Genomic DNA, 19660 nt, shown 5'->3' with positions numbered 1-19660 from the left:
CCGACCGCCCCGGAGCAGAGGAGCTCAGCAGCCGCCAGCCCCCCATGCAGTGCGTTGTCAGCCTGGAGGTGTTCCTTAGGCCTGTTCACAGATGGCACCGGGCACATCCTTGGCCTCATCCCAGGAGGCTGCTGTCACCCTGGCCGATGTTCAGTGCTGGTCCTTCTCTCCGCGCCGGGGTCCCAGCACTGCCCTTCCCACACCCACTGCTGCCCCCCGCCCGCTCCCGTCCCGGCCGCCCGCAGCCCCTGCAGCGCGGGGGGCAGCGCCAGGGCAGCCCAGGGCGCCGCAGCGGCTCCCCGGCGCAGCACGGCTGTGCGGCCCCGCAGCAGGGACGCGGGGACCGCGGGGGGGGGGGGGGGGGGGGGGGGAGGGGGCGCCCCCTGCCCCAGGAGGCGCCTGTGGGTGAGTGGGCGCGGGGTGTGTGCAGGGGTGCGTGTGTGAGCACAGGTGTGCTGCGGGGGTGACTGCACGTGTGTGCGTGTGTCGGGGTGTGTGTGCAGGGGGTGTGCGTGCGTGCGCGCGCGCGCACAGGTCGCTGTGCAGGGTGTGCGCGTGTGCAGGGGTGTGTGTATGCACGGGCGCGCGTGGAGGCGGGTGCGCGTGCAGAGGTGCGCGTGTGCACATGTACGCACGCTGGGGGCTGTTTGTGTCTGGGTGCGCGCGCAGGCGGGTGCCTAGCTCTCCGGGCGCGCGGCGCGCGCGGGTGTACGTGCGGAATCTGTGAGCGCAGCGGTGCGCGCGCAGAGGAGTGGGCGCGCACGCATGAACGTGCCACGGCGCGCGCGCGTACGCGTGTGGGCGTGGCCGCACGCCTCCCCCGGTGTCGGCGCCGCCCATGGGCGTGGCGTGGCGTGGCGTGGCAGGCCATGGCGCGGGTGCTGGTGGTGGGCGCGGGGCTGACGGGCGGCGCCTGCGCGGCGCTGCTGCGGGGGGCGGCGCTGGGCCGCATCGCCGTCTGGGACAAGGCGCGCGGCGCAGGTGGGCCCGGCACGCGGAGGGGGGTGTGGCGCGTGGCGTGGCGTGGCGGTTTCTGACTGGCTGTCGCGCAGGGGGCCGTATGAGCACGAGCCGCAGCGCGCGGGACGCCGCATGCACCGCTGACCTGGGCGCGCAGTACATCACCCTCGAGACGGAGCGCGCGGGGCCGCGCCGCAGGTGAGCCACGCCCCGCCCCGCCCCGCCCCGCCTGAGGGAGCCCGCGCCCCGCCGCCTGGACGAGGGTCGTCGTGCTGCGGGCGGGCCCTGCCCCAGCCCTCCCGCCGCCTCCCGCCGCCCCCTGCCTTCGCTCTTCCCGCCCTTCTCAGCTGCGTCAGGTGGAAAGCGGGGTGGGGTTTGGCGGGGGCGAAGCAGGTGGTGGGGTGTGGGGTCGGGCAGGTTTGGTGGCCAGGCGGCCTGCCCAGCCCTGCCCTGCCCAGGCCAGCCCACTGGTGTCGTGGCTTGACGGTTTTCACCCGCGGGGCAAATCTGCCTGCAGTAGGAAATGCAGGCAGGTGTGGCCCCGCTGCTTCAGTCCACAGAGATCTTTGCTTTCAAGAGCTAACATACCTCAGAGTCACTTAAACACTGTGCAGGTGTCAGGAAATCTAGGTATGAAAGAAGAAGTGTGAGGTGTCGTGTCGCTGTGGGGACATGGAGTCTCTGGCAGTGGTGCCTGGCTTTGAGGATGGGGAGGATTGTGTTGGTGGGGCCAGCTTGGGCTTGCTGGGTACACGGGGCGGTTCACTGTAGGCTGGGCAGGGGGATGGTGATGTAAAGATGCAAAATTTGTGTGGAAATCAGGGAAAAGGTGTGCTTCAGGCACCTGCATCCAGCCGCTAGAATATTCCTGTGCTCTGTGGTGATGGTGCAGTTTCTACTGATACTCAGAGCTTTAAGTAATTGTTGTATATGGCCCTGCCACAGTTTAGTCCTGAAACCTTCAGGCTAAACTGCTAATGGTTTCTATTACAGGCACAGTAGGTAGCCTTGGTCTCGCGTCAAAGGCCAGCCCCTAGTAAAATAGCAAGGTAGTTAGTAATTTTGTAGCTGTGGCTCCTGTTTGTGCATAGCCTGGCTTGAAACACAGGTTGCGTGAGGTCATTAAAAACTGTTCTCTAAATTTGAAAGTTAGGCTGGTCTTGTAATTGTGAAAAATAGCTACCACTGCTGTTGGTTTCCATGCAGTGTATTTTCATCTCTGTGTTGTTTGCTCCCTTTAAGCTTCTATGATGAACTTCTATCTCACGGCATCTTGAAACCGCTGACTGCACCGGTTGAAGGAATGGTAGTGAAAGAAGGCTCGTGCAATTACATGGCACCACAGGGTATCTCCTCAGTTGTCAAGTATTATTTAAAACAGTCAGGTAAATTCTTTGTATGAAATGAAATGGTTTAATGATTGTGCTTTTGATGGCATTCTTGAACTGTCAAATTTAAATTTCCAATGAGAATGTTCAAGTTCCTTGTTTGTTTATTTATGTCTTGGAAGTAGCTTAGATGGATAAACATGTCTGCGAGCTCTATAAATTTCCAATTCCTGCAGGTGCTTAGCTGACTTCAGCTGCACTGCTGGCATATAAAAGTCTCTATGCAAATACAATGTCTGTAGAATCAGGGGCCAAGCTTACATTTACACCATTGGCTTTAGCATATGGAAGTTGGACCTAACACAGTTAGGACAGAGATATGTTAGTGGGAGTGAGACCGTGGTTGAGGTTTGACTTGCAGCTTGAATGAAGTTAGTGTTTGGATGGTTTTTCATGTGTGTACTGAGCAACTGGGAACATAGCGGTGAGCTACATCCTGTATTTCGTAGAAATGAGTGCTTATGCTGTCTTGAAAGTCCTTTAGAAAAGACTGAAAGAGAAGATCGTCTGCTAGTTCTAACTGTGTAACTACTGCATTAGGTATAATGTGGCAGAACCACTTGCATGGTTTAGTGACTAATTTAACTCTATTTTGAAAAATGTTAGCTTTATGAGCAGTCAAGCTTTGATCCTTTCATGTGATTTTTTTGGGCCTTCTTTTTAATTAGCTGGTTTTTTAGACCCTAATCTTGCAAATAATTAACTGCATTCCTGTCTTCTGATATATGAGAGATGCTAATCAGGGAAGTGCTCTCTTTTTTGGCTCCTGGGGGTGTGCTCACCCTGTGCCGCCTCCTGTGCTTGTCAGATTTCACTCTGAATTGGTTCACCTCACTAAAGCCACTAGTAAACTAACCTGTCAAAGAGAGCAGCTGGTAGTTTTCCATCCGTTTACTGAGCTGAATCATGTTAGAGAGGAGTCAGATGAATATCAGGGTCTCTAGTACAGGGAAGTGAAGGGATCTTTTCAGCTAATGGGGATCCCCTCTTTTAATGTCGTATGTTGGCTTTAAATTGATTCAGCGTAATTTGTGAAACTTTGCCCTAAGACTGTCTGTGTGCTTTGTTGTTTGCAAGTCATCTAGTTACTAAGGGAAACTACTCTGCATTTTCTTTGTGAAGTTTGCTGTTACATGTATTTAACTTCTTTTTCCAAACAGGTGCAGACGTCTTCTATGAACAGCTCGTAACTTGCATCTCTCTCCGAGATGGGAAATGGGAAGTCTCCAGGAAAATGGGACCGCCAGAACAATTTGATATAGTTATTCTCACAATACCTGTTCCACAAATTCTTCAGCTGCAAGGAGACATTGTAAACAGTAAGTTCATACCTCAGAATCACAGGTGTCTAGCCTAAAATGGCAATTGAGTGTCTTGTATAGCAAAGAAACACTCAATAGTCCGAGCTGTCTGTTAACTTCCACTAGAATAGGGTGAATCTGAAAATGATAGGAGATGGATAATTTTGAGATTGTATGTGTGGTGCATGAGTGGTAATACCTTGGTAGCAAAAATATCTAAATAGATGAGTCAGTTTTTAATCTGATCTTTAATTTTTTGCTGACTTCTAAAACTAAGACTTTTCTTTCTGTATCTTGAAAATAGTTATTGAATCAGACAGGCACCTCAGCTGGTCTGCATGTGGTTGTTTCCTTATGGCTAGCTCTTTGTTGACATGTTATGCTCATTTTCAGTGTTGCCTTTGGTATGTCTGCAGTAGGAATGACCCAGAGAGTAAGACCTGAATAACAGCTGTGCTGTGGGGAAAATCCCTAGGGTGTTTGAGCCTAAAATCAAATGAAATGCAGGGCAGGAGAAAGCCCAGCTCAGAACTCTTTGGTCGCTAGTTTATAAGATGAAAGCCTCTCAGACCCTCCAGCTTGTTTGCTGTTTCTGGCTGCCCCCTGGGTGTTGTATTCCCCAAATATGAGTAAATCTGAATTATCCTTTGGTGATTGATTAGAGTGAATGTGTTGACAGTGCCGTGGAGGCTTAAGAAGAGCTGGGTGCTGAGAAGTGTAAATTCAGGTCTAGACAAGTTTACTAGCTTAGGTGCATTGTCTCAGATGTGAGGCTTCCAGAGCCAGCTTTTCTCTGAAGTCAGGCTGATGAATCCTGCTCACCCATGCTAGCTCTGTGCACAGTCAGTGTCCGTCTACAGTGTGCTCCCAGCCGTGTTGTTTCTGGGTGGACTGGTTAGCTGAGGTGCTGCAGCCTGTGAGCAGATTTGGTGTATTTGCCATGAGATCTGATTGTTCCTTTCAGAACAGGCACTGTGAGGATTTACAGGGCAGAGATCCTGATGTAGCTCTGCAGGGCTGATGCTGAGCATAAGCCAGGAAGCCCAGCCAGGCCTATGCTGACCCTGGAACCATTAGAAGTGCACTGGGCTGTGGATTTATCACCTCAGCTGCAGTGTTGTGCCAAAGACGTGCTGCGTCTGGCTAATAACCTCTCTTTGAACTCGGCATGCTGGCAGCAGCACAGGGACATCCACGTGGCTCGAGTCAGTTCTGGTCAGACAGGGCTTGTTGCCTGTCTCCTGCCAGCTCCTGAAGTAGACACTCTAAAATTTGAGGGTTTTCTGCTCTCTGGTTTGTAGAAAAGCCATCAGAGCTTGAAAGATGGAGAGCTGATGTTAAAGCTTGGTCCCTTGTGCTCCGCTGTGTGTTGGATTTTAATGTGCTTGAATACTTGAGTGTGATTTGGAAGCTGTCTGTTAAAAGATACTGGAGCAATAGATGGAAGTGGTTAGAGTGAGCTGCCAGGGTCTTTCCGAAGTTGCTTCATAGTAACCAGGACCTGTATGAAGAGGACAGGGGCAGTGGGAGAAAAGGATAGATGGCAGCAGCACAGCATCTTATGGTAGCGAAGGGTAAGTTGATGTCTGATCACAGTAAAGAAGAGAAATATTTTCATTACAGCCTCTTATTGTAAGCTTTATGCCTAAATAGGTAAATATTGTGTAAGAACAGCACTTCTCTGCTATTTGGTTTTTTACAAGGTCTCTCATTTCCCTGTCCTTTTACCATGGAAAGTAATGGTAATCCCACTGAATTTTCTTGGTTAGCGTGTGTGCCCTTTCACTTCATACTCTGAATTGTATGAGCAGGGTAAATTAATAGATACCCTTTACATAATTGTATCTTTTCTTTTTAATAGTCATGTGTACTGTTCTGCTATATAGAGATACAATAAACATTAAAAACATTGACTAGTCACTAACTGAAGCACAGCTTTGCAAGCATTAGAAAGTAAGAGGAGAGTGATGTATGACAGCTACGATGTGTTGGGCCTTTCCCCTGTCTGCAAGGAGAGACATCATCTCTATTTTTGTTAGGTTTGTTATGACGGTGTAACATGGGATATTGCTCAAAGATGTGTGCAGTCATGGCTGACTGTCAAGCTCCTTCCGTTCAGTTAGCTCAGCTCACAGCGGATAGGAAACCTCAACAGCCCAAACTGTACAGGCACTTAGGGACAGGTGTAGCGAGGTGGCTGTTTGATTGTTCAGTGCTGTTATTACTCGGGTAAATGACTACTAGGGTGGGTCTGGCCCATCCTGTCCTTTCTAATGATCGTCAACAGTAAATGTCCTGGGAACAGAAGAAAAGTAGAGGTAGTGTGTAGTACTGTTTCCTCAGAGTCTTCCCGGGGTTTCTCTAGTACATCTCAAGGCCTTTCTCAATGAGGGTTGATGCCTTTATGAATTGTTTTTCTTGAGGTAATTAAATTCTTTCACATCCAAAAAGTGGGAAGGTCCCCTTCAGAAATTTTGTTAAGGTAAGCATTTAATATTACTTGGTCTTGAAATGCTGCAATTGTCAGATGCTTTCCACAACATCCTTTCCTTAAATCTTCTGTGTAACTTTTATTACAGGATTAACTTTTATCTGAGGGAACCTAGCAAGTTTTGTCTTCTCCCCTTCTCCACATTTCTGTTCCTTTCTCTCCTGTACCCTGTGTGAGGCTGGCTTCCAGATTTCCAACCAATTGTTAATTCTTCATCTCAGACAACAGCGCTGACCCCACATACCCACAAGTCCCTTAGGAGTCCCTTAGCATTGGAGCTACTGGCTTCTTTACTACTGTTTCTTTAGAAGTGAGGGGAAAATAGGGGAGGATAATGTAAGGAAGATGTTTCAGAACCTGAACAGGGTATAGATTTCAGATCCTTTTTTGACTTAACAGAGACTTAGGTACATCACTATTTCTAAATCTCAACCTCGTATTGATGACATGTCAAAGAGCTGAGGTTTTCTGACAGAGAACAGGAATTTCCTGTATCACATCTCTCTTGGGATTTAAGATGCAATTTCTTGTTAAGCGTAAGGTAGTTAACTGTGGACAGCTGCTGAAAGGAATAGTTGTCCTCTCCGCTCTGACAACATCCTACCTTTACCTCCTCTGTCAGCACTAGTGAGTGGGTACCATGGTGGGAGTCAGAACTGCTCCGTGTTTTAACCCAAAACTAACTCTGATGGTGCAAATGGATATGATAGTTTTCACTCGGCTGTGCAAGCTGAGCTGACTTGTTGAGCTGCCTGGTTGCTAGTAGTTAGCCTGTGCATGTGTTGAGGCTGCTTCCTTAGCTGTAAAGCAGTTCAATCATCTGTGTGCTCCGGTCTTCCAAATCCAGGGACAATATTTGGTGATTCTAATGAAAACAGATTTGTGCATTCCTGGTATACAATCTACCAATTCCAGCTGCTCCTGGAAGGGGAGGTTCCTGCTGCTTATTGCGAACTTGCCGCTTGCTGTCACTCAGGGTGAAAGGAATCATTTTGCTGCTGTGCTTGTGCTGCAGCTTAAGTGAGGGATATGCAGAGCTGGAGGAAGGGAGACATTTCTCCTTCCAGCGACAGCAGCCTGTGTGGCCAGTTCAAAGGTCACGTGCAGCTACTCTGAGCCTACAGGCAAGGGGCTTAAAGTGAGGTGGGGGCAGGATTTAGGAGTACAGCTACCTTAATTGCTGATCTTGAAAGCCTTTATTATTTAGAAGACAGACACTGAAGCTAAATGGAAAATGTGGCTTGGTGCCTTGTGGTAATATTAATCTTAGCTGCTGTTGTGATTTGTGCTGAGCAGTGTCAGTGGAGTGAGCTTTGGCCATTTCCCCAACAGCCCTGTTTTTGAGTGTAACTGGCACATTTACTTGTGTGTTCACTGCACGCCCTCCTTTGTTTCGGGTTATCATCCCTACTTTGACAGCTTCTTAATTAGCAAGTTTAAAGATCTTCCATATCCTCAATAATTTTCCTCTGCTTTTCCTATTTGAGGTTTCTCTCTGAGATGCCTTTTCATGTCAGTTTTGCTGCATACTGGAGATTGAACTGCTAACTGTGGACTTGTGCCAGGTTCCATTTTAACCACTTAGGTATAATTGGATCTATCAGCTCAAAGCCAAATGAAGTTTTAAATGGATTTTGATGAGGGATTGTTGGCATTAATGTAGAGATAAAGGCTGTAAAATAAATGAAGGTGCAGAGAGATGGCTGTGTGGAATAGGTGATGCTTTGATCCACTAGTAAGCATTGGAATTAGCCTTTGATATTTGTGTGTAAAAGAACCTGAGCTGGAGAGTTCAAATGACTAGCCAGAAGTGGTAACTCACCCCTTGCAGGAGTTCACCATTCTTGTTTGAGCCTTGAGACTGACCCTGTCACATGGATGCTTTCCCCTTGCTTGAGAATATTTAACTGTCTGAATATTGTGTTTTTAAGCAGTGGTCTCATAGATGATGGCTGTAAACATGCAGTATGTTTCTTAAGTGACAAAACAGTCTGGACACTGATGCCCATGTTTTCAGAGACATCTCCTGAAATTCAGGCTCCTCTGTTTGTAATTAGGTGCTTCAACAAAAGTGTGTTGTGAGTTCCTCTTCATTGTAGAACTGGTGTGTGCGTGTGTGCCTACACTAGGCTACGTGAATAGGCAGCACCTGGCAGTCGAGTTACCTTAATGTGGGCACCTTTGGGTCCAGCGGCCGGTCTGCTCTTTGATTTGCAAATGTTAACTTGTATCTTTATTGTGATGTCTTCAGGACATCTTTATTTAGACGCCTTTAATATTGTTTTGCAGAAAGCGAATGGGATGAGTCTTACCGAATTGAAACAGACCGAAATTTTACCTTCAGTGAGATTACTTAGTAATCTTCTTGGGTTTGTGTTCTGGCTTCAAGAGTGAAGACTGCGGACAAGGGAAATTCTAGCCTGCTTGAGGGAGGTCTTCTTTTGCCTCCCAAGTTTTTTGAAAATAAGTTAAATGTATTTGCATGATATTCAGAGAATTAAGATTTTGAAATAATGACCCTCCCAAATCTTATGTTCAATGTTCTGATTTTAATACCTAAAGCTCTGCAGACTAAAGCTTTTGTTAGGCTGATATATTAGTTTGTGTCTTTTTCCTGTTGTTTAGCCTTTTAGATGAGCCTGAATTATTATGTCATTGTGAAACTGTGTACATTTAAGAGGAGATAGAATTAAGTGGCCTTTGGCAACCTAGAATTACCATTTAAAATGGACTGCATGAGAAATGACTGTTCCAGAATTACTTCTCTTATGAGTGTAAAGCCAAACTTAGATTAATGGAAAAGTTTTTTTTTATTTTAATATATATCTACACACACATAAATATATGTGTGTGTAGATATATATAAAGTATTTTGTTCTATTTACTTGCATTCTTTTGTTTGTATTCTTTGACTGTTGCCAGTATTTATCAATTCTTAACTGAGAAGCAGCTTGTCTGTGGCCAGTCTTTTTAGAATTATTCATCTTTATTCATCTTCATTTTCAACCTTTCTTCATTCCGTCTACAGCTATCATCCCTAGACTTACCACTTGCATATTTAGCAGTAGCAGAGACAGAAGTAGCAATAATGCTGTTCGAAGTTACAGACATTGAAATCTCTTAAACCAGTAAAGTTGTTCAATTGGTAGTCTGTGAAACAGGCATTCTTAGGGCTCTTGGATACCGGTGTCTGATGAAGTGTCCTGGTTTAACCCTGACCAGCAACCATGCAGCCACTTGCTTGCTCCTTGCCACCTGGAGAGGTGGGGAGGAGAATTGGAAAGGAACGTAAAACTCCAGGGTTGAGATAAGAACAATTTAATAATTTAAACAGAATAAAAAGGCAAGAACAACAATAACAATAACTAATAATAATAACAACAACAACAGTTATAATGGAAAGGTGGGGAAAAGAATAAAATCCAAAGGAAAAGGGAGGAAGGAAACCAAGTGGTGCAGAGTACAGCTGTTCACCACCTGCTGACCGATGCCCAGCCAGTCTCCCAGCAATGCTCCTCCTGTTCAGCTAACCCCTCAAGTTTATACCCCAAGCACGACGTCCCATGGTATGGAATATCCCTTTGGCTGGTTCAGGTCAGCTGTCCTGGCTGTGTCCCTTCCCAGTCTCTTGTGCCCCTCCAGCCCTCTGGCTGGCAAGGCCTAAGAAACCAAAAAGTCTTCGACTTAGTATAAACATTACCCAGCAACAACTAAAAACATCAGTGCGTTATCAACACTGACTGTTCTCACATCAGAGCTAAAACACAGCACTGTACTAGCTACTAAGAAGAAAGTTAACTCCACCCCAGCTGAAGCAGGACATGAAGTTACTCTTCACTAATTTGATGTGGTCGGTTTCCATTCAGAAACTGCATGTGTTCTGTGTTTACTTAAGTCACAGTAGAATTACCAAACACAATCAAAAGATAAAAGTCTTTTTGCAATGCCTTCATTTTTCACATGTTTTCCTTTCTTTACATAACATGCAGTATGTGAAGAATTAGTAACTTACTGTTTTTGAAACATCTGAGTGCTAGTACTGTGTTGAGGCAGAAGGGGAAAAGCTACTTGCAACGTGTTTGAAACAACAATAGGTGGCAGCAATCAAATGATGTTTAGGACTTTCAGCTTGAATAACTAAATTAAATTTAGTGCACTTATTTGTCTTTGGGCTATACATATTTGGGTAGTAAAAATTGTGGTTATGCAGAAGGTAAGAGGAAAACGAATAGATGTGCCTGAGTTTGTAGTATAAATTTGGTGTCAGAAAAGGAATACATTTGCTTAAAAGCAGGATCCTTGCTAATGAAGGGACTAGATTTTGCAAATGTTCATCATCTGATAGTATTTCAGACATGCTGGACTGTTACATTACCTCCCGATACTAGAAAAATCCTAGATTTATATACCAGATTCAATGTGATCACTAAGAAGTATAATCCTTTTCTGTGCGTTTTCATATCAGATTGATTTTTATCGGTTCTGTTTTTATTAAGACATTTGGCAGCATGGCAATTAAGATTGCAAGAATTTGCAGTAGTTTTTATCTGTCTGTTCAGAATGTTTTCATTAAGTTGCTTTACTTGGAATCTAAAATTACAATTCCGCATGTTTAATCTGCTAATAAAACGGAATGGCTTGGCTTTTGTTTCAAGCCTGACCTATTTTTTTTTCCATCTGTGTGAATGTCCCACATGTTTTAAATAATAGAAGCTGATGCAAAGATACAAGTAAAATAGGACTGTATTTACACAGGGAGGCTTTATAATGTGAATTAGGAAAGCACAACTCTGATAATTTTTCATGAGTCCCAAGTTCCTGCTGAGTGAATGTGTTTATTTTTGGGTAGTACGATGATAAATTCTGGATTTCGTAGTTCCAGTTCCAAGCAATCTTAGCAGGGCTTATCCAGGCTTTGAGTTTGGTCTCATTACCTAACATATCTAAAATGTCTAGTATAAACATGTACACTGATTTGTTAGCTACTTATCAGACCTTAGGTGCTGAGGTCACACAGTGCAAATATTTGTGCTTTCTGGAAATACAAGTAGTTACTAGTTTTGCATGAGACTAGCTGTTGATATTAATGTGATCCTTTAAAAATCTGTTGCTCATTTGACATGGAAGCATCCTAATACTGACTGAGGTTGTGATGGAGGAAGGATCTGAGTTGGTAGAATTGGGCAGTACACTTTGATAGAAGTGCAAGAGGCCATTGTCTGCGTTATCAGTGCTGCAGCAGAAAACACAGGGCATCTTACTCTGTAGTGAAACCTTCTGTCCTTGCCTGTGGGAGATCTGTTAGCTTGATGCAGCCAGACAGAATACAGCTTTACGTAGCTGTAACCTAACAGTTATGATGAGCTGTTCTCTGTTTTGCTTCTGGCTGTGAATTTCACCTGTGATTCAGTGAATGGAACACTGTCCCTACCTCCCACTGCTGGTATCAGCTCTACCTTTTACTTTCCACTGCAGCATTTTGTATCCTCCCGCGAGTTGATCTGACTCACCAATCCAGCAAGGAGACATATATATCTCTACATATATATATATAGATATAAAATGTAAGTATGAAGTTGTTTTTGCTTTCTCAAGGAGTGAGATTAGGTTGTGGAATGGTCTGACCAAGCATGAGAAAGCAGGCAGAAAAGAGAGGGTGGGACTACACCTCTGGGAGCAGAGGAGGGTCTAAGGAGGAGCAACCCACAGTCTGTTCGGCTGCCCCTGAAGTCGCTACATCAGCCTTTAAATCAAGCAAAGTTGTTACGTGTTCTCTGTCTTCTGCAGCTCAGGTATAGTCTTCCTTCTTAGGGAATACTTCTCAAAACAAGGCTGCTGAAGCTGGAATATGCATATTAGGAAAAGAAAAAAAAAAAAAAACCCAACCAGAGTAGGCAGTGTGTATTCTTAAGCGTGTATTTGACTTAGCCTATTTTTAGGTGTTCCTTTATATCTAGAGTACTTATAATGGACTTGTTCTGCAGTTATTAGCTGGACATGTTGAAAGCCTATCAAAAGTCAAATAGACTGCCACACTGATTCCAGTGACCCTCTTTGTCTGAGAAGTGTGAGGATTAAATCCAGTGTGTGTGAGCGTGTAATGTTTGAAAAGGAGAATGGAACAGAATATTAGATCAAGGGCTACTTTGCATTTTATTGTCAACACTACCTGCTTTTGGTTGAAAGCTGAAATTTTGATTTACAGATCCCAGAGTTAAAACAGAAGAAAAAAACCGAGGGGAAAGTATACTGCCTTTTGTCTTCAGACTTGGAGGGAATAGGACAGCTGCTTCCCACTCCAGGGGAACCTGTGTTAGATCCTTTGGCAAGACCAGGATGACAGCTCTTAAACAGAAACCCTGCAGAGGGGGGTATCAGTCTGTCACAGCATCTTTTTTTAGGGCCTGGTAATCTTGCAGAAACATTTCTTCCAGCAGTCCCTATTATTTGTTCTGCCCTACCTCCAGCAAGTCAGTTGTATCAGCATAACTGTCTGTGGGACCACAATAACACAGTCCCCCTATCCCTCTTCCCCTGCCAAAAGGCGTGTGAGTTATTTTTAGCAGGATCAGTGATGTGATCTTTAGTTCACCGTGTGGCCCACAGACTTACTGGCACACTATGCACTTTCAGCAAGGGTAGGAGAGCAGTACAGGGTCTGTGCAAGTGATTGAGCCGTATGAGCAAAGAAATGCTCATGAATCTGTGGTTTGAATTCTAAGTTTAGGTTTCCTGTTTAGTCCCAGGAGAGATTCAGAGCACCTGCATGTTAAACTGGCAGCACATTGTGCTGATTTAGCTAAACTGGTTTGGAAAAGAAGTTACTTTTGATACATAAGGCAGTGCTGCCTTTTTGTGTTGACACATGTTAATTCAGCCTGTTCTGGCTATCTGTAATTACTATAACCTGGACATGCTTCTCTTCCTGTCCTTGCTGCCTTTGCTGGTTGGCAGAGTGCTTCAATACCAGGGGACTTGATCACAGAACTTTAATGCTTTTTTAGCCTCTCTGTGTCATTCTAGTAGTAGTAGTGTATCTCAAAATAGAGAATGGGACCACAGGAATATTAGATCAGCTAAACATGAGCCCATGTGCGTAAGTGTATGTTAGATATTTTTTTTTCTAAATAATAAAGGTGATGGTATTTGAACAGAGGACATAGTTGGAACAGAGCAAATAAATGCTCTAAAATTTGTTTATCTCAACAATAAACACAGATACCTCTCAGTTTTTCCCAACAGCAGACAGTCTTTGGTATAGTTGCAGGGACTGTGTAGATAGAGAGATCTTTCCAAAACTGCTCTTTGCCATGAGCCTAAAGGAAAAAAAAAAAGTTCGCTGCCAAAAAATGTGATCAAACTGAGCAATTCTGAAACTTCTTTATTTGTGTCTCGTGGGATGTACGTTTAATGAGCTGATGGCTTCTGTGTTGTAAGAAGCTTGAATGAGTTCTACTAAGAACTTACTCTTTAGTAAGTCTAGTTAAGGCATTTATATCACACTTGACTTTTTATATCCTGAATCTAAAATGGGTTTTGTGGTTAATTTTGGGAAACAATGATAATGTACATCTAACTTCTCTCTTTGAGTAAAATCCTTTTTTGTTTGAAGTTTTGCTCTGGGGTATTTTGGGGGGGATGGGGGGAAACACATTTAGAAAACCTCTCCCTGCTTTCCTGTTACCACACCTGCTCAGCAAACTTGGGAGAGAAATGTGCAAAGGTGACCATAGGCTGATTTTGACTTTATAGCCTTCATTTTGATGTGAAATCTACAACTCAAACTGTTGCTTTTATAGAGTTGAAAAACTTTAAAAAGTCTGGTGCAGGTTTGCAGGCAGTCTTAACATTTAATTGGTTTGGGATTATTTTTTTTTAATTAGTGCTGCAATCAAATAGGCAGACAGAAGTCTTCACTGGAACACATATTTTTAATGCTTTGTGCATTTTAATATATTCTCATAGTTTAGGCAGTGCCTCTAGACTGGATGGATTTTTGTGAATTTCTAGGGGTTTTTTTAATAGTTGCTGGCCACTCACACCACAGTAATTGAGACTGTTCTTTACAAAGATTATCTTTACCTCACATGGATACGTCTGCAAACTTTTAAAAGTTTTAAAAGTTAAGTTATTTTTGCAGTCCACACCTGGATTAGAGCAGGAAAAGAAATAATATTAATTTTAAACTTAATGAGATTTTGGCTCCATTGAGTCAAACATAAAATTTGCATTAAGCTTGCAGTCAGCTTTTCACACTTGGCATTATAATTTCCAAGAATGTATGGTATGCTCTTGTATTAAAAAACCCTCAGGAATAACTTACACTCAGACACTTCTTGTAAAAATTAACTTCTCTTCCTTTTCTTGTGCCATCAGGAGAGACTATAGAGATGGTAGAGATTTTTACTTTGCAGAAGTGTTGCAATACTCATTGTCAGTCTTAAAGGTGTCAGATGGCTCATCTCACTGATGTGGCTGAAAACTAATACTAGGGGGAAAAATCCCACAACTAAAAAGGTTTGTGTTGGTCTGGTTTAGTCTGTGGCTGTGTGGGCTCTAATGCTGAGCAAACCTGAGAGATGTGAACCCCCTCTCAATACAGAAATTTGCAGTCGAGTCAGTTGCAGCTGACTGAGACTTCGGATAGAGGCATGTTTTCTCTGTCCCCTCTCTTTCTGCCTGTTCTCTGTTCCTTACCAGATCAAAACCTGGGTCAGTTCCTTACTCCCCTTCCCTGCATGGCCAGCAGTCAGCTGTGTAAACCCAAGTGAAATTAGGTTTAGGGATGTAGTAGTGGAAAAGACCAGACTGCACTGGCAGTGGTTTACATTGTCAGAGAAGCGGAGAACAGTGGCCTTTTTCTTTTATAATTTCCATCCAGAATATTTTAATGTTCTGTTAGTATTTGAGCTGTATGGTGTTTTGGATTTACCTGTGTTGCCTTAGAAGCCTGCATTTACTGTTGGTTGCCTTCCTCTTCCTTAGGATTTGAATTCCCTGGTAAATCTGCCTTCCCAGAGATACTCAAAGCACTGTGCTGGTCTCCTGTAACTCTATTCCTTAAAAAAACTCAGCAAAGCCCTGAAACTCATTTCTCACCTCATTTCGAGACAGAATCTGGCTTGTATAACCCATTGTTTCAGAAGTAACTGATAACACAGCTTTCTTCAGATATACCGTTATTTCCAGTATTATGTAGCATGAATTGGCATTAAGAGCCGGTTGATGTTGGTAGTATGTTTGACAGAATGAACTCTGTTCCAAGACTTGTAATCATAAGATGCACTCTGCTGTTCTGTTCCACATGAGTTTCCCAGGAGCTAGCAGATGACTGTGGGTGCTCACCTGACTTGTGCCTAGATCAGATGACTGAGAGCGGAGGCTGAAGCCTGTGCGGGTGAGCGTGCTGTTTCAAATAGCATGCCTGGGTGTAAGGTCTTGCATTTGTCTGTGTGGTGGTTTGACCCTGACTGAACACCGGGTGCCCACCAAAACTGCTCTTACCACTCCCCTCCTCTACCAGGCAGGGGAGAGAAAATAAAACAAAAGGCTCATGGGTCGAGATAAAGACAGGGAGATCACTCGGCAATTGCTGTCACAGGCAAAACAGACTTGATTTGAAGAAATTAGTTTAATTTATTACATTCAAATCAGAAGAAAATACCTTCCCCCAACCCCTTCCTTCCTTCTGGGCTTAACTTAATTTCCCATTTTCTACCTCCCCGCCCTGAGCAGCACAGAGGAATGGGGAGTGGGGGTTACGGTCAGTTCATCATATGTTTCTGCCACTCCTTCCTCCTCATACTCTTCCTCTGCTCCAGCGTGGGGTCCCTCCCAGAGGAGACAGTTCTCCATGAGCTTCTCCAATGTGATGCCATCCCATGGGCTGCAGCTCTTCACACACTGCTCCTGCGTGGGTCCCTTCCATGGGGTGAAAGGATCTTCAGGAACAGGCTGCTCCAGCCTTGGTCCCTGTGGGGTCACAAGTCCTGCCAGCAAACCTGCTCCAGTGCAGGCTTCCCATGGGCCACAGCCGCCTTCAGGCATCCTCCTGCTCTGGCATGAGGTCCTCCCTGGGCTGCCAGTGGGTATCTGTGGGTATCTGCTGCACTGTTAACCTCTGTGGGCTGCAGCGGGACAGCCTGCCTCACCATGGTCTTCACCATGGGCTGTCAGGGAATCTCTGCTCTGGCTCCTGGAGCATCTCCCTCCCTCCTTCTTCACTGACCTTGGTGTCTGCCGAGTTGTTGCTCTCACATAGTCTCATTCCTCTCTCTCGCTGGTGCAGATTCTGGCCCCCTCCCCTTTCTTAATATGCTATCCCAGAGGTGCTGCCACCATCGCTGATTAGCTTGGCCTCGGCCGTTGGCGGGTCCGTCTTAGAGCCGGCTGGCATTGGCTGTATTGGACATAGGGGACTTCTGGCATCTTCTCACAGAAGCCACCCCTGTAGCCCTCCACTACCAAAACGTTGCCATGCAAACCAGCTACAGTCATGTACCTTAATTGTTTGTTTGACAACCATAAATATTGTCTGAGCTTTGTAATAAGTCACGTGTGAAACTTTTGAAATATCTTTGGGTCTTGAGTCCATTTATCTGAATTTCTGTTTTCTTTAGCAACTGTTTTAGTATCTGCCATCGGTTCTTCATTTGGTGCCGTTTTGAGGGGTTGAGAATTTTTCAGATGTGGTTTGCAGAACAACTTATAATGCTTAACTTTTTTGTTAATTTATTTTTAAAATTAATATAATTTATAATGGCTGGACTACCTAATAAAAGTATGGCATTTTACTACATTCAACTTCAAACATCTCCTGCTTGCCTTAGAGGTATTTTGGGATTTGCTTTTGCACCTTATTTCATTGACCGAGTACTGAAATTTTAATCTTTGAAATGATGAGTTACCTCACTTCAGATGAGAAGTCCTCATGTACATAAACCGGGATGGAATGAAGATTTAAAACACTAGTTAGTGGCTTATTAGCAGTTGTCAGGTGAGTGATCATAAGTGTTTGGATCTCGCTGATCAGGATTTACGGTCAGGGATGATCAAGGTGGGCTTGAATATTGGTTATGTTTCAGGAAGCATCATGTGCGTAGTTGTTTTCCCATTCCACTGCTGTCGAACAGGATAAGCAGGCAGTCTCACAGTCCCAAAGCTTATTTAATTTAGGAAATGGAATAGGCTAGGTGAGAAATGAAGGTGTGATTGGTTGACTTTATTGACATAGTTGTTGAAGCGCCCTATGTTGCAGCAGTGGACTCAGTTGCTACAAATTATTAAAAAAGTAAGTAATGTATTGCCTTGTTTAAAGGGATTAAAGCTATCCTTTCACTTGATTTATTCAAAAGAACAAGGGAAATGCAAATAAAGCTTTTCAGAGTCACTCCTGTTGCATCAGTAGCCTCCAAGTCTGTTCCCAAAAGTAATGCTTTAAAAATACAACTGGACTGAAATACAGCTGATTGGTGCCCTTCTGTAAAGACAGGTATGAGGGGTGCATGTATACTGCTATATAAAGAAGGATTTATTGACCTCTTGTTACTGGATTTATACTTTAGGGAGAACAAGGTAGCTGCCTATGGAATTTTGGGAAAGTGAATTTTATTAAATGAACTGTGTGGAGACAATAAGCAGTTTAAGTGTCTTGCAGACTGTTAAGTGGCTGCAGAACAAGAAAGTGGTATACAACTTTGTAAAGCATAAAAGAAATAGATTTGCTGGCTCTTTGCATATCCTTTTCTCACTGGCACAGTAAGAAGTGTATTTTGGAACACTGATCAAACCCCCTTTTATCTATTCTGAATTAAGGCATGCTTGTTGCAAAAGTAAGCTCAAAACAAACATCTGCATTTTATGATCTGTATTATGCTCAAAGACAACTTAGAAACAGGCAAAAATATTAATTTTGAAATAAGTTGTTTTCAAATAGCTGAACTACTTCTAGAATTTATGCCCAACTTGATTGAAAAGGTTGGTCATTTCTGTAAGATAAATTGTCCAAGCAAGAGCTTAAGTTTCTGCTCTGAAGAAAATACCATGTAATTCTTACTGAAACAAGGAAAGTTGCTTTAAATTTGGATTTGGAATGTTTTTAATTTATCTGCAAAGGATCATTGGAAGAATTAAATACTGACTGAACTGAAATGCCTAGGGCCTCCATGTCCTTTCCCATACTTGCATTTCAGCCTATGTAATTTACCAAGTAAATCCTTGCTTAAACTTCAGAAATACAGATTGCTGGTAACTTTTAATATTTTGTATATTTTATATTCCTTTGCATTTACAGGAGATTATTATCTCTTCATGGTATGGTATGGAATCTTAAGCTTTTAACTTATGTTTGAGAGAGAGGGTGAGAATTTGTCTCCTTCAGGATATAAAAATTGACACTTCTTCATTTCTGTATTGTTAGCACTTTATAAGAGTGCTAGCACTTCCCAAACATTTTCATAAGGCATCACATAAGATACCTTTAGATTTGCGTCATGCTTGTGCTGCAGGATCCTGGCAAGGTTAGCATCTGTAAGGTTGGAAGAAGGTAGACTAGTAAATTGCATATCTGCGACGCTGTCAAAATGCTTCTAGGAAGGCATTCTAGTCTTAATTTGTGTACTGCTTAAAATACTATGAAAGGTCATAATTTTGGCAAGCAAAAGAGATAGTACTTTTGAAATTTCAACTCAAAGTTTTTGCCTCTTCATTTTTTAGAAGTTTTTCTAGCTTTCTTCTCTCTGATGATAACAGTCACAATGCCATGTTTTCTACTTTAGATACTGTGGAAGAAGTAGAAACACCATCAGATATTTGGAAAATAATTGTAACACATAACTTTTTTTTTTTTTTTTTTAAACCCTTAGGAGGTAGCAAAATGCCGTAGTAATCCCATGGGGAAGCAGTCTTGAGGGTTCCTTGTGAGCAGCTTCAGTTTGAGATTCATTAGGGAAAAGGGTTAGCTTTCATGTCCTGTAGCTGCTCAAAAATGTTGTGGTAGCCTGGGGTTTTGAAACCGATCTAAGTGGGATTTTCAGGTAGCTTGCTGGCCTGAACTGGGGTTTATATAGATACCAGTTTTAAGGGTTTTGCTTTGTGTTTTTTAACCCCTCATAAGTTTTGGCAGTGATGCTGCGATGTGTGTGTTTATAAGCAATGAGATACATACTTGACTGGTTTCTTTTAAATTAATATTTATTCTTTTATGTTGCCTTTAGCCATAAACATTATCTCCCCAATTATTATTATTTTTTATGTCGCCCTGGCAGTACTTGTATTTTACTGTAAAGTCAAATGTCAAGATACTAGGCATTATAACAATTTGTGGGATTTTGAGGTTCCATTTTCAGTGAATACCTGCATCTTCTTTTTCAATGGGATTTGCAAGGCAGATAAGGCTGGGCAGCATTTTATGAGATCAGTATTTCTGCCTTTTTTGTTTGTTTGTCAGATTTAGCTATTGGCGTCAATGGTCGCTATTGATAGTTGAAAAAGTCATAAACAATTTTCCAAGAAATGGTTTG

General features: G+C 43.6%; 1 protein-coding gene across 2 annotated transcripts in view; it reads left to right on the top strand.

The window, feature by feature from the left end:
* The first annotated feature begins 849 nt into the window (after positions 1 to 849).
* The window catches only part of RNLS (renalase, FAD dependent amine oxidase), a 75970-nt gene continuing 57159 nt past the window's right edge, over positions 850 to 19660 (top strand). For both annotated transcript variants that reach the window (XM_055793653.1, XM_055793652.1), the window contains exons 1-4: positions 850 to 981; positions 1053 to 1158; positions 2203 to 2345; positions 3509 to 3667. In XM_055793653.1, the coding sequence (XP_055649628.1) occupies positions 870 to 981; positions 1053 to 1158; positions 2203 to 2345; positions 3509 to 3667 (520 nt within the window). In that variant the 5' untranslated portion in view covers positions 850 to 869. The remainder of the gene's footprint in view (positions 982 to 1052; positions 1159 to 2202; positions 2346 to 3508; positions 3668 to 19660) is intronic.

The sequence above is a fragment of the Falco peregrinus genome, chromosome 1, assembly GCF_023634155.1.
Source record: "Falco peregrinus isolate bFalPer1 chromosome 1, bFalPer1.pri, whole genome shotgun sequence".
Taxonomy (NCBI): Eukaryota; Metazoa; Chordata; class Aves; order Falconiformes; family Falconidae; genus Falco; species Falco peregrinus.
The sequence above is the reverse complement of the archived record's forward strand: the minus strand, read 5'-3'. Positions and strand labels throughout refer to the sequence as shown.